We start from the raw sequence: 15,156 nt of genomic DNA on the forward strand, positions 1-15,156 counted from the left end.
TAATTCTAAATTCCAAGCAAACGCTGACAATTTAAAACATGATAATTCCGCAAGTTTGATAATTTTACTAGTGCTTAATTCGTTACATATCAACAATATTAATCCTAGAATATGATTAGATTTGTAGAATTGCTGGAAGTTATTCAACACTTGCCATTTTACTAAATATGAAAGAAATTCTTGTCAGGAAACTATTGTTACTTCTAATTATCAGAAAACAATATATGATTAAATTCAAACTCTTGATGAAAAATTTGTTATTTAATAAAAAGTTGGTATAGTTATAAATATTTTTATCGTAAATATAATTGAATATTTGCCTCAAAGTTACTTTAAAAAAAGACTGATTATGAACCATTTTTCAAAGTTTGTGCAATAATTACTTAATAAAATTTATGAAGATAATAATTTGACTATTTGGTGTCAAATATTCAATGAAAATACACGTTTAAGGAAAGTTTTAAGAAACACCCTTTTCCTGAAATATAAATTAGAACCTGATATATTTTTTGTTTGTTTATTGTTCTTCTTGATATTTTTATATCTATTTTCTAAAACAAACACAGTTCTTACTTTAGACGTTCATATTTTGATTTACTAGACAAACGCTCTAAATCAGGTCTATGCAACATTCGAATTGAGTTGTGATGATTCCAATTCTGTGAATGGTTTCAACATTAACGTTATAAAAAATATAATTTAGAACATTCAAGTAAACAATTAATACCATTTGTGCATTATATATTTTGAGTTTTTTATTTAATATATGCTAGTAGCTGTATTTCAGCAAAAATGCTTATTTAGCACAAGCTCAACAATTTTTAGCTTAATAGCAGTTATATAGTATAACGTTTTTGTATAAATACATGCTTATTCAATTAAATACAAATTTTACTAATGTTGCACTTCTTAAGAAAATGATACATTAGTTTTATTTATATATTTAGTAAATACTGAACTTAACTTATAAAAATAATTACTTTTAAATATTATTTTTACGTAACATACAGCGTTTATTATATACGGTGAAGTAAATATACTTCATAATTTCATCAAATATAGTAAAAAGTACAGTAAAGCTCGATTTCTATTAAATTTATTTTAATTCGTTTTTTCTGGTAGAATCAATCTTTAATTGTTTTTTTAAACATTAAGTTTTTGTTTTTATTATGGAAAATGTTTACGACAACTGTCGACTTTGTGCGCATGATTGACAGAAGTGAATTTAGTGCTAGGAATGGGTATTGGGATATGTTCGATACATCTCGATTAACAAATGAAAATTCGTTTCGAACACAAATATACTATTATACATAATTATATTATTTATTACTTACAAATAATATTAGGCATTTCATGAATTATTTTTTTGTATATGAAAGCGCAAATTTATTAATCAGGAGTGTAGAAGATTAAAGTTAGCATATTAGAAAAATTAAGGCAAACTTTTGAATAATAGGTTTATATAACAACATACTATAAGCGTAAATACTTATTTTTATTTGTGATAATATTCAAATACACTCATTCGCATATACTGGATGTATATAGTGAAATGAAAACATGATTTCACAGTCCCTCTTTCAAAGAAACTAAAGGATAAATTAAAAACGAGCAACGTAAAATTTATTCACTTTCCAAATGTATAACTAATTAATTAATTTACTTATTGGCATACAGTGAATCAATTAATTGTTTGTCTATTCATCCTCCATGCTGAAATTGCGTCTCTTAATTTTGCAACATCATCTGTAGTTGTCCTGCAACCACCTCCAACAATTTTGCAACCGAATGCAAACCATTGATCAACATCTTTAATTATATCTGGGCATTTGTCTTTATCTTGCCAACTTAAAAATATATAAAATATTTATATTAATGGAAAAGTATTTATTATATATCAGTCATAGCAAATATATTTAATTTGTAGAAACTTTCTTTAAACAGATTGGCTTTATTTTTTGTATCTTTTTACTAATAAATTAACTGAAGAGTATCCTTCACATAATACAGTTAATTAAACAAAATAATTATTAAATAATAGAACTCACAAATGGATTCTTCAAATATTCACCAATAATTAACATATTGCTTTTTTTTATTTTTTCAAAAGTATACATTTCTATCTTTTGATATCTTACAGAAGTTATCAAATGACCATTGACTATGTAGAAGCTAGCTTTATTAAACATTATTGCAATAACTACTAAATTTTAATATTAATCATATTACAATTTGAGAAAAATCAAATGGTAGAAAATATACTGCAAATGGAAATATATTGCAACTACGATTTTGGGTATTCGTACTTCATCTACCAGTGTGTTAATGATAATGGAAATATGTACCAATATCACTTGTTTCTGGTTTTCAGATAATAACAGGCTATAATAAGTTGTTATCTATATAAATATTAAAATTTTAGAATCATACCCTTTATTTGGCACGTATTTCTCTCCACTGTTGGGATACAGAACAAGTGGTATCATCTCGTTTCGTTTTCCATTCAAACTTTTTACTAATGAGAGAACATTGCGTGGATTTACGCAATTTACACCTACAGCCAATAATTCACCTTTTGTTATTTCCCAACATTTTTCGGCTGCTTCATGAAATAATTCTCCGTGTGCTAAATGCAATTCATCCTAGAATTGGATGCAAACTTATTATGTTTTGTGCTCAATATAGTATAGTCATAAATTAATAACCATTTAACCATTTGTACGTCAAAAGTCGTACCTTGCACTGAAAACTTATCCAGGCCTTTACTCCTGGATAATTCTCAGTCAATAATTCAGCTATTGCTTCACCTTCCATCTAAAATTTTATTATAATAAAATTATATTATCATTCATTACTGCAAAAACAATATTGATCAGTCCATATCAACTAACTTGACATGGAATAGTTTCGAAAGCCAATGCATCAATATTGGAATTAACTAATACGTTAACTTGCTGTCTATGGAAATCTTTCACATCCTAAATGAATAAACAAATTATACATTTATATACAATATTTTGTGCAAAATATCAAATATGGTTTTACTTTTTTTGTAACACGTTCTGCAAAATCTCCTGTATAATCTGAGCCATCGTGTAAATGTGCACCATATGTGCCTATTGATCCCACGACCAATATTTTAGTTTTTTCTACAAATATTTATATTTAAACTAGATCATTCAAAAAATAAATAAAGTATATACGGGTTTCTTCTTTCACCGTGAAATATAAATAAATTTTGAATTTTGGCATCATTATGTTTACCTTTAAAGCAATCGTCGCTTTCCTGGTATAATTTTATTGCTTTATGGCACAAATTAACTCCTTCAATAATTTTTTGCTCTGCTTGGTTCTTTGTCAATTTTTTATGGTTCATGAAACCCTCAATGGTCGCTTGATAAGTATTTGTTTTCAATAATTTGGATCCAGCTGAAGTAAAAAATTCATATAAAACAAACAATAGGTGCAATTATACAACAAATGAGAGACTCAAGTCATAATGATAGACTCCAAAATATAGTTTTGAACATAAACTTGATGATCAATACGTTCTGGTCAATACGCTCCTGAAAAAACAAACTTAGACAAAACACCTCAATACAGTTTTGGCCACAGACCAACATTGAAAAACCTAGTGACGTAGCAGGCCCTGGTAAATATTATTCTGAAAAGATCAAGCTAAACAAAGCTCCTGAATACAGTTTTGACCATCAGAATTGTTTTTAAATACTTGCATATTGTTTGCACATCAATGTTTGCACTTGATGATAGAATACCAAGCGACGTACCAGGTCCTGGCTAATATGCATCAGAAAAAACTGAACTAGATTCAACTCCAAAATATAGTTTTGAACATAAACCTGATGATAGAAAACCCAGTGACGTACCAGGCTCTGGTCAATTTGCTTCTGGAAAAACTATCTTGGACAAAACACCTCAACACAGTTTTGGCCACAGACCAGACATTGAGAAACCTAGTGACGTATCAGGCAATTCAGAATTATTTGAATTATTGGAAAAACACTAAATTAGCAAATTGGAATCTGATGCAAACATAAACATCAATAAAAATATACCAAATGTGATTGAAAAATTATTTCTTTCACCTCGAAGATAGGATATATGATTTTGAATAACGGCTTCTGGATTTGTTTCGTTGTGTTCAGTGATCCAAAGTGCAAGTGGGTCAGCTTTTTCTACTTGATCCATAGGAAAACCTCCATCCATCAGTATTATATCACCATTTTCAAATTCCATTTTGCTAAAAATAATTTTATTTATTATCATTGGGATTTTTATTGGATTAGTCTCCATCGCATTAGATTTGCAAAGTATAAGTCGTTAATTTATACTGACTCTTATACGCACATTGTTTATCTACCAATTAATCTAATTTATTGATGTAAACTTATGTTAATTGTTTATTTATTGTAACCAATAAATAAAATATAAAATAAAAATGTAAAGTACTCGTTAAATGCTAGTTATAATTTTATATCATGCCTCTTGTATTTGAATGCACTTACATTTGTGTTAACTGCTTTTTATGTTTGAAAACAACCACAATTATAATAAATTAAATTCTTATTATAATAATAATGTAACATTCACGTTCGTTACAGTACTACGAAGTTATCATTGTAAGCATAATAAAAAAATATTTGGAGTATTATAATTGTAAAGGTCACGTTGTGACTATAAGATTCAATTTGGAACAAGTGCTGGCCAACATAAACTATTTATTTCGATATTTCATAATTTCAGTTAAAAGACCAAAATAAATGCTGACAATTTAAACTTTTAGAGCTAGAGAACAATTCTATTTTTTAAATAATATTTAATTCTTTAGAAGAATCATTTCTAATTTCAAAATATATTTTATTAAATATATTTCATTGATAACGATTAGAAAAACTTAAAATATGTTGTGCGACAAATACATGGTCGGCATACTGGCCCGTATAGCAGAGTCACTTCAACTGAAAACTTTTTTTCAGGGTTGAAAAAGGGTTGAATAAGAGCAAATAACTGAGAATGTAAAACATAATATGTTATATCAGCCTCTATGTTTTAGTAAATTAATGCTTAGTGCCATATGAAATATAATATTTACAGTACTTATGTATACAGTGAACTATTACCACCAAATATGCACAATTGATTAGATATTTTTGTAATAGATTTTGTATCACCTTTTCTAATAGTTTCTTGCAGTTTTATTATAAAAACACGGACATTTAATTTTTTGTTATTATTTTTTAAAAGGTTAACAACAACTGATTGTCAAAATGATAATAGTGCGCATGATTGTCAGAAATGAATCATAGCATTGAAATATTGTTCGATATATTTCCTATTGCAAATAAAATTTTGTTTCTTATACGTGAATGAATCACAAACATATCGTACAAAAATATTTTATTCATTTCATACAAATAACATTAGCAGCAGTTATAAAAAGTATTTATCTATTAACATTTAATTTTTCAAATCAAACCCATAAAGTAACCAATTAACTTCGGTTTATACTATCTACCGCTTTTCTGATATTTCGAATAACTTCATCATCAGTTCGACAACATCCTCCAATAAATTTTACTCCCAAATCAATCCAGGAGGTTAGAAAATCTTGGATAGGTGGGCACTGTTCTTTTCTTGTCCACCTGAGAAAAAGAATAAGAAAAACACTATAAATATCCAGGAAAATTGTAATTGGGCATAATTTTACCGGTTTTAATAGAAGATTATCATATTAAGACAACTTGAATACTTTTGATCAAAAAAAAAAATAAGATAAAAAAAAAAAATAAAACAGGAAGGTTGCATTAACAAACTAACACAATACTGATTAACTTGTGAATAAAATCAAATATACGTTTTAACCATTTATTTACATAAAACTTTTAAATGATCATATGTCAATTATCTTACCCTTCGTTGGGGGTGTATTCCTCGCTGCTATTAGGATAGACTACCAACGGAATTTTAGATTTTTGGTCGTGATTAAGATACTTAAACAATCCACTAACGTACTTAGGATGAACACAATTTGCACCAATTGCAACCAATGTATTTGTGGCCAAAGCTTTTTTCCAACAACTTAGTGCTGCTTCACGAAAACTTTCACCACTAGCTAAACTTAATTCATTCTGAATAATATGCATTAGTAATTAATAATATCACATCCAATAATTTTTAGTAATCGGATGTGATACTTTTAGAGAAATTTGAATCTTGAAATAATTTTATTATGACAAATTTACTTTACACTGGAAGCTCAACCATGCTTTTGTACCAGGGTGCTCGTTTATTATTAAGTCGATCACTGCTTCAGCTTCTATCTGCAAACGGTAAAAAATAATAATCAAGAGGATAATTGATCAATTACAACTTAGTCGAGTATTTGGATAAATGAAAAAATATAAAACCTGACAAGGAATGGTTTCGATCGCCAAACCATCAACACCAGCGTTTAGAAGTACTTCTATTTGTGGTCTGTGCCATGCTTGCAGTTCCTAATTAAGAAAATAACAACGCAGTTTAATATTAAATTAAAATGTATAGACAATAGTGAAAAAATAAATAGTTCATATAAGTTCCAAAAAGCTTGTTTTTTATACAAATCTTACAAATGTGCAGTCAAAAATCAAACAATTCCAGGCAAGTCGATAATTGCTTCAGTAGTCATAAACGTACTTTTAAAAAATACAAGATTTTTTGCAATTACGAATAAGTATATGAAATTTTTACTTGTTTTTATTAAAATAAAGTTATACTAACCTCTTTGGTAATCGTTTTTGCATAGGTACCACTATATTCAGAGCCATCATGAAGATGAGCTCCATAAGGTCCTACTGATCCCATTATTATCGGCATTTTTCCTAAATAAAATATTATTAATTAGCTTCCCGTAGGGTAAGTTATAGTGATCGCAAAAAAATCGAAAATGAAAGTTTTTATATATCCTTACGTTTTAGAGGTTTCTGAACATTTACCATTTAAAATGGATGTATGTGTACGGATACAAATTTTCGTCGACGATTTTGCGAACACGGATCAACCGATTTGAATAATTGAAGCAACATTTAAGTCCTACTGATAAGGAGACGTGCTGATTAGTTTTTGGTAAAGGCAGGTCTGGCTGTTTTGGAGATACGAAAAAAGTGCCAAAAATTGTATTTCAGTTTTATTGAATAATCTAATTTTTTCAAAGTTTTGCAAAGTTTTTTTTATTAATTTAGCTTTTGGTACGGGTAGTTCCAGCAATTTGTCTTAAGGCACAATGCCATGCACCAATAGTTTAGTTTTATTTTATTACTTTTACAAAGTTCAGCTTATAAATAAAATATAATAAATTGTTAATTTTTATATCAATAGATAAAATTCCAAGTGCTAACATTTTATATCGAAGGAGTGCAATTTTCAAATATTAAAAATATAATATCTAGATAGAATATTAAAGCCTAATGCCACGGTTTCGTTTAAACGAGTGTCTCAAACAATCTATTATCATGCAGTAGTGATATCAAAGTTTTCATATAAAAATTAAAAATATATTCTGGAACTACGATATGCAATGGTAAAAGAAAACCTCTCACCCTTAACTTGCGCAAATTAAGTAGAAGTTTAAAAATAAATAAAAATTATAAGAATAAACAATAGTAATCATAAATTATTAAGATATTTTTAAATTGTATTTACATTCTTATATAAATTACCTTTACTCTCACCATGGGACAAGCTTTCTTTTTTATATAATTCTTGAGCCTCAAATGCTAATTTAATAGCAGAATTTATCAAATCTATTGATTCCTGATGAGTCAATCCTAAATGCTCCATATATCCTTTAATACTGACTTGGTAGGTATTTGTGGAAATAATGTCTGCTCCAGCTAAGTTTTTGGACATAAAACAATTAAATCATTTTTATTCAGATACCACAATAATAAAAATATAATAACAATAATAATAAATCGATGTTTACTGGTAATAATTTTGAACTATTTGAGGGTTTTGACACTTGTTTTTTCTGGAAACGGTGTTGGTTGTGAATCAAGTATTATAGTTACTTGGGAAGCTAGTAATGCTACGATGCTATTTTTTCATATACATGTGTTGAGACGTAAAATTGCTCTATAGTTGCACAATATTTTTATTGCCTTTTGCCAAGACGAACTTGAGTGCTTGAGGTGATCTAGCAAACTTCCAGATTAAATCATTTGTTCATACAAGGTAATGGACTCCGGATGAATACGGGAAAAAGGGACAAATTATTTAATAAAGATAGTAAGAATTTTCTCTGGTTCATCAGTTAAAACATCATTGCCTATATTTTTATATTATTGTTTTTTTTGTTCAAATTTACCTCTGAGGTAATCCAAATGAGCTTGTCTAACATCGCTAGGTCTTGTGGAGTTGTACCTAGCACTCCACAAAGGATCACTGTCGATTCCTAATCCTACATATTTAGCTAGTTGTGTTGAAAAACCGCCATCTAATACCATTATTTTACACAAATCCCCGTTATTGAAAGCCATTATTATTTTCCTAGAATAAATAATAATATAGAAATAAAAATGTTTAACCCAAGAGAACGGAGTAAGAAACCAAACCAATAATCAGAAGGTTATTAAAGATGGCAACGAATAGATAACATTTCTTCACTCAATTATTTATTCTAACTACAATTACTTTTTTTGCTATTATATTTTTTTAGTTTATTAATAATTGATTGTTTTAATTATACTTCACAAGACTGTTTAATTTAATTTAACATCATTGAAAAGACCCTACTGATGGGTAATTGTTCAAAATTTCAAATCGTAAATTTACATATATACTCAACATTACTGAATATTTTTTATAGAAGCAGAATGTAATTTAATAAATTTAATAAATCAGTAGTTAGTGTAATAATTACTTGCACATAAATAACTATTCACAATTCAGTTTTAACTTCAACCCTGCACCTAAAAAATTTGCTCTAAATAAATCGCAAAGTTAATGGACTGGTACAAGTATAAAATAAAAAACCTAAGAAATTCCAATTTTACCAAATGCATGTAATAATACACAAACTAGGTAATTAAGTAAACATAATAAATAAATAAAACATATTTTTTTTAGAATTATAAAGCGCAGGGTTAAAATAAATAAAATTTTTTGTTCGTATGAGTTATTACGTGTCCTATTGTATTCACTTGGTTTTATACATCATATATATATATATATATATATATATATATATATATATATTTAATATAAAAGTATACGTATTTTATTTATAGATATATTTATTTACCTTTATCACTTATACAAACAGTACAATTTTTACCATGGACTTTTCAGTTCAGTCATGGTGATACCGAAAAATTTCTAACTAGTGGGGCGCATGGCATCGTGCCTTAAGGCAAATTGCTGGAACTTCCCGTACAATCTTTTTTTTTTTAAAGATTAACATAAAAATTTTGCTTTGAAAAAATTAGATTTTTGAGAAAATATACATTCTTGAAAAAAAATTGCTTTTTTTGGAAAAAAGACTTTTTGAAAAAAAATGTTTTCTTTATTTTGAAATATTTTGGAAGTTCTGAACTTATTTTCAAAGCAATCGTACTGCTTTAATTGCATAGAGACAAAATATCGAAGCGCGTAAGCGCCGCGTCGCCGTCTAACGGATAAACATTGGTACGGAACCCATAAGAATGTAAACAAAATTTATACTTATTGTTAAAATCTCTATAAAATATCTGATAATTTGATGTGCATATGTCTAATGATTATTTTTTACCGCCAAATGGCATTTTTCTACTTTTTTTACTGGATCTCCTAAACCGCTAGGCCTGCCTCCATGGAAATTTAATCAGTTGTTCATCTTGTCAATACATGTAAAATATTTTTTGAATTATTAAAATCGGACACTTTGTTCTCTTAAAAAACTGAGTTACCGTTTGTGCTCCTTATATCCCATTTAAATGCAATATAACGTTCAAATCTAACTATAACAAAAATCCTTCATACCTTTTCACCATTCGTAACATTTTTCAGTCACTTATTTTTAACTTCCCGAAGGAGAAGTTTATGTTTTTATCAAAAAATCCGATTCGCTAATTTTATGTTTTCTCGACGTTTCAAGCCATTCTGAATCGAATGAGACCAAATTTGGAAAAAGTATGTGTGTGTGTGTGTGTGTGTGTATGTGTGTGTGTGTGTGAACAGATTTTTTGCCGTAAATCGACGTTTTCTCCAAAACGGCTGGACCGATTTCAAAAATTTAAAAGCCATTCGATGTATCTCAATGAGGACTATCGTTTCTGAGTTTTGTGCGGCGATCGGCCGGGCCGTTTCTTTGTAAATTGCAGAAAAGTGAAAAATTTTTCGTCCACGTTTTAGCCCGAAATTCTGAATCGATTCTGAAAATTCAAAAACCATTCGATAGATATTGGTTGGGAATCGTGCTGATTAGTTCTTGGTTAAGATCGGCCGGGCCGTTTTCTTGTAATAAAGTTTAAAAAAAAAAATTTCGACGATTTTTATGATTATTTTTTTGACGGTAGATACCATAGTTTTCTAGGTCATACTAAAATATTACGGCCCTACGACAACTCGTTTAGCTTTAAAAATTCGTCAAAGTTTGCAAAAATTGGTTTCGTTTTTTTGACATTTGTCAAAATGAAATCTTTGATCGACGTTTTCTCAAAAACGCCTGAACCGATTTCAGAAATTTAAAAGCCATTGATGTATTTCGGTGAGGACTATCGTTTGTCAGTTTTGTGCGACGATCTGCCAAGCCGTTTCTTTGTAATTTGAAAAAAAGTGTTAAACTTTTCGTTCACATTTAAGCTCATCCTACCGAACCGATTTTAAAAAATCAAAAACTGTTCGAAAGATATTAGTTGGGAATGGTACTGATTAATTTTAGGTGAAAATCTACCGAGCCGTTTTCTTGTAATTAACTGTTGAAAAAAAATGTTAAATTTTCGTCCACATTTAAGCTCATCCTACCGAACCGATTTTAAAAAATCAAAAACTGTTCGAAAGATATTAGTTGGGAATGATGCTGATTACTTTTAGGTGAAAATCTACCGAGCCGTTTTCTTGTAATTAACTGTTGAAAAAAAAAAATTAAGCCGATTGTCATGGAACTTTTTTTGGCGATATACATCATGGTTTTATAGAACTTACTGTAATATTACGGCCTTACGACAAGTAGTTCAATTTTAAAAATTCGTCAAACTTTGCTAAACTTATTATCGTTTTTTTAAAGTAGGATTGATGAAGTATATTATTTACATATTTTTTTTTGATTAAGTCGATTATTTACACATATCGGGAAGTTCATGTAACTTGCCTCAAGGCTAAATACCAAACCAACTAGTTTTGATTACCTTTATTTAACACGTTCACGGATGTGAATGATATAGTAATCATCTTCACTGTGATGCAGAATGACATGAATGCTATAGCATTCAAATTTGGAAGTCATTTTAAATTTAATTTTATACTCGTTCTCTTAATTATAATATCTGTCAAAGTAATGACTAGCGATAAGTGATTCTTTAGACATTTTCGTAATTTATTCTCTTTTCCCGTAGTCACTAATTAGCTTGGACAAGCACGTTGCGTAAAATACATGCGTAATACTTAACGTGGATGCTATAACATTAATTGTATATAACGATTATAATATGATAATTTCACTCCCAATTTTCAAATATCATTTAAAAATGAAATTATCATTTTTTTACCTTGCCGAAACTGTTACTATCCGCGAACGTGTTAACACTGATTTTGATAAAAAAACTGATTTTTAATTGCTGTCAATTACAATTAATCTTAGTTTCATTTTACTTATATACCTGGCCATACAAGTTTTGTTTATACTTATTATTAATAATAGAAACAAATAGATTATTTTTAATTCTTACCTTGATTATTGTTCCTATATAAATACATTGCAAATAATACTGTTGCGGTGGGTATATCGTAACACACGTTTTAAGAATTTTAAACACTTGTGTTTATAAATCGCATTGTTATCGTATGAAAATAGTCACGAAACACGGCCTGATAACACTGCGTCAGTCAGTACCAAAATAGCAGTTTCTCTTTGACAACTATAGGGCTGGTAATGTGTCTGGATAATAATTTCGACATTGAAAGAATGATACTAATATAAATATAAATACACACGCACACACACACATATATACATATATAAATTTTTATATTAAAAATTCAAATGTTTTAATATGTTTTTATCTGTCTGTCTGTCAGTGTCACTATTGCTAAATTGATATTTGTTTCCATTACATAATAAATATTTTAAACTAGTTGGTATTGGTATTTAGCCTTGAGGCAAGTTACATAAACTTCCCGATATGTGTAAATAATCGACTTAATCAATAAAAAATAAATTCCGAGTGGATTTATTACACATCATTGCAAACGAACGAACGAACACGTTAACTCGGAGTATTTTCTAAAAGTAAATTTTCAAAAATCAACAATTTTTATAATTGAACCAGTTTTCGTAGAACTTTAATGATTTACTATGTTCATTAAGACCAAGTACGCTATTGTTATACCATGTAAATCGTCTAATGTTAATTTGAACAAACGTCAACAAAACTACTCATTTTCAAAATTAAACTATTTGTCGTAAGGCCGTAATATTTCAGTAAGTTCTATAAGACCATGATATACATTGCCAAAGAAAGTTTCATAAAAATCGGTTTAATTTTTTTTCAACAGGTAATTACAACATAATGGCCCGGTAGATTTTCACCTAAAACTAATCAGTATTATGACCAACTAATATCTTTCGAACAGTTTTTGATTTTTTAAAATCGATTCGGTAGAATGAGCTTAAATGTGGACGAAAAGATTAACACTCTTTTTCAAATTACAGAGAAACGGCTCGGCAGATCGTCTCACAAAACTGACAAACTATAGTGCTCATTGGGGTACATCTAATGGCTTTTAAATTTTTGAAATCGATCGAACCGTTTTTGGGAAAACGTCGATTTACGGCAAAAAATCTGTTCACATACACGCACACACACGCATCCAAAAATCCTTAAAAACTCGTTCACGTGATTAATGGACGCCCCCTTACCTTATGGAAATAAAATTATATTTTAGATATTTAGAAATTTATTTAGATATTTTAGAATTTTAGAAATAAAATATCTACTAGTATAACAGTTACATATATTATATTAGTAGTATAACGGGAATATATTAGGTTGTCAAATATCTCCCTTCCGCTTTTTTGCTCTTAGTTTATAATACAAAAAGGCGAAAGGGAGATATTTGACAACCTTATATTATATTCTTATATTATCTAGGGGTTACACATTATAAATCTTCTACCAAAAAAATTGAAACAAAATTTGTACTCATTATTAAAATCTCTATCAAATATCTGATATTTTGATATGTACGATCTTTATTGACTGCCAAATGATAATTTTTCTTAATCTGGTCTTCCCAAAAGCTCAATAAAGTCTTCATTTCGTCAATACAAGTAAATTGCTGTTTGAATCATTTATATCAGATGCTCCGTTTTATCAAAAGCTGAATCTTCATTTTTGGCACTTTTTGCCTAATATTTTCCAAACAACTAGAATTGCCTCTGCCAAAATCTATTCAGTGCGTCTTCTCAATACTTTTTTGTTAATCAATGAAATGGATTGATTCGTGCTCTCAAAATCGTTAACCAAATATTGTATCCGCACATACATAAACACATGGAAGGACTGGATATGGTTGGGTAGTGATAGTCGTCATCACAGCTAAACTATATTGATTTTTAGATAGAGTCCAAAGGGAGAAAGATGAAGTATGATTGTTTGAAAAAGTTTCCATTATTGCAATCATTCTGCACTCTACATTAACATGATCTGTAGACCGTATTGCTTTTGAAGAGCCAAAATAAGTTTCTATGTTCGAATTCTTTTAATAACTGCTATTTGTATACAGATAGATCACTTTGTTATTTTGCTGCAAGTTGAATATTAGTAGTTATTTACCAGCAATTTTGTTTGTTTCAAAAATGTGCTTTAGGTACGGTTGTGACATACTTTGTGGGTACGGTTGTGACATTTATTTCTTGTTTCTAGTACAAAACTGCAATTGCACATTGCGGTTGAAATAAAACCTAAACATTGGAAATGTAATGAAAAATTTCATAATGAAAAAAATTACTCCTCTGTTTTCGCCTGTAGATTATCTGAAGTGATTTTTACCAGATATGGGATTGATTCTTCTATAATTTTTTGCTGTTTCAGATAATGATTAAATTATCTATTATTAATAAACAAACTCTGATATAAAATGTTGAGTTAAGAAGAACATCAAAGCGTTATAATTGTATTGGATTTGGCAAAAAAACATCAACATAACATCTTCAGAATGAATGCAAAAATAAGTGAAATTTAAATAAGATCCTTATTAATGTTGAATAAGCATAATATTTGAAAAAACTACATTAGCGAAATTATTGTTATTGATCGTCATGGATATCAGGTTTTTATATTATATTTCTATTATTAAACCATCGGCATTTAAAAGACTTAGTGTTATCGTTATCGTTATTTGGCATCACTTCTATTGATATTTTATAAAAACATAAATCATAAAAGCCATACGGTTTCTTTTTAATTTTTAGTTAAATATCCCGTTATAAAGTGGAAATAGTAAATAGTAACGACATTCGTCACCAACGCAAAATTCTAAAGTGCACCACAATACAAATCTTAAAAAGAGTTGCTTTTCCCAAATCTTACGATTTCATTCTACATATTCTTTGTAGTTTCAAAAATAGAGCTTTTTGCATAGGGTGTATTTCATAAAGCCTTTGATCTTTGTAAAAGACATTTTATGTTTCGTTGAGTTGAGAAAAGGTACCCTATTGAAAGTTATTTTAGGATCATGTGTTATAAATGTTTAAACTCTAAACACTCTCGAAACTTCTAAGGATAAATATTTTTATACTGCTTATCATTTTCAAAAAATTATGCCTGTATAAATACTGGTAAATAAAATGTAGATTTTTTTATTTTCATTCTTATATGTACAAAACATTTGTGACGTTATAGGAACGTAAAATTCATATTATTTAATCACAGCATTTTATTATAGAGATTTCTGTAA

General features: G+C 28.5%; 2 protein-coding genes across 2 annotated transcripts; both read right to left on the reverse strand.

Annotated features, from left to right (window-relative positions):
• Positions 1–1,684: 1,684 nt before the first annotated feature.
• LOC113367462 (homocysteine S-methyltransferase 4-like) lies at positions 1,685–4,260 on the reverse strand. The gene is made up of 7 exons (XM_026609070.1): positions 4,110–4,260; positions 3,268–3,432; positions 3,049–3,152; positions 2,895–2,981; positions 2,740–2,817; positions 2,434–2,645; positions 1,685–1,850 (listed from the first exon to the last, which is right to left on the reverse strand). Exons 1-7 carry the CDS (start codon positions 4,258–4,260, stop codon positions 1,685–1,687), a joined length of 963 nt encoding a protein of 320 aa, XP_026464855.1.
• Positions 4,261–5,515: 1,255 nt separating this feature from the next.
• LOC113367464 (homocysteine S-methyltransferase 3-like) lies at positions 5,516–11,998 on the reverse strand. The gene is made up of 8 exons (XM_026609071.1): positions 11,928–11,998; positions 8,369–8,550; positions 7,722–7,895; positions 6,784–6,884; positions 6,432–6,518; positions 6,267–6,344; positions 5,935–6,152; positions 5,516–5,666 (listed from the first exon to the last, which is right to left on the reverse strand). The coding sequence occupies exons 2-8, from the start codon at positions 8,538–8,540 to the stop codon at positions 5,516–5,518; spliced, it is 981 nt and encodes a 326-aa protein (XP_026464856.1). The 5' UTR covers positions 8,541–8,550; positions 11,928–11,998.
• Between the last annotated feature and the right edge of the window lie 3,158 nt (positions 11,999–15,156).

This window comes from Ctenocephalides felis, unplaced genomic scaffold, assembly GCF_003426905.1.
Source record: "Ctenocephalides felis isolate EL2017-DRISC unplaced genomic scaffold, ASM342690v1 CF-g0.4_SCAFFOLD_01170, whole genome shotgun sequence".
Classification (NCBI taxonomy): Eukaryota; Metazoa; Arthropoda; class Insecta; order Siphonaptera; family Pulicidae; genus Ctenocephalides; species Ctenocephalides felis.

Bases quoted from the DNA above. Each gene is read 5' to 3' on its own strand.
- LOC113367464 (XM_026609071.1), bottom strand. From the start codon at position 8,540: ATGGCTTTCAATAACGGGGATTTGTGTAAAATAATGGTATTAGATGGC. The intron at 6,885-7,721 runs GTAATTTATATA...TATTTTATTTAG, and splicing joins GTCCCATGGTGAGAGTAAAG to GAAAAATGCCGATAATAATG. The intron at 6,345-6,431 runs GTTTTATATTTT...TACCGTTTGCAG, and splicing joins TCGAAACCATTCCTTGTCAG to ATAGAAGCTGAAGCAGTGAT.
- LOC113367462 (XM_026609070.1), bottom strand. From the start codon at position 4,260: ATGGAATTTGAAAATGGTGATATAATACTGATGGATGGAGGTTTTCCT. The intron at 2,818-2,894 runs GTTAGTTGATAT...ATAAAATTTTAG, and splicing joins TCGAAACTATTCCATGTCAA to ATGGAAGGTGAAGCAATAGC. The intron at 1,851-2,433 runs GTATGATTCTAA...TATATTTTTAAG, and splicing joins AAATACGTGCCAAATAAAGG to TTGGCAAGATAAAGACAAAT.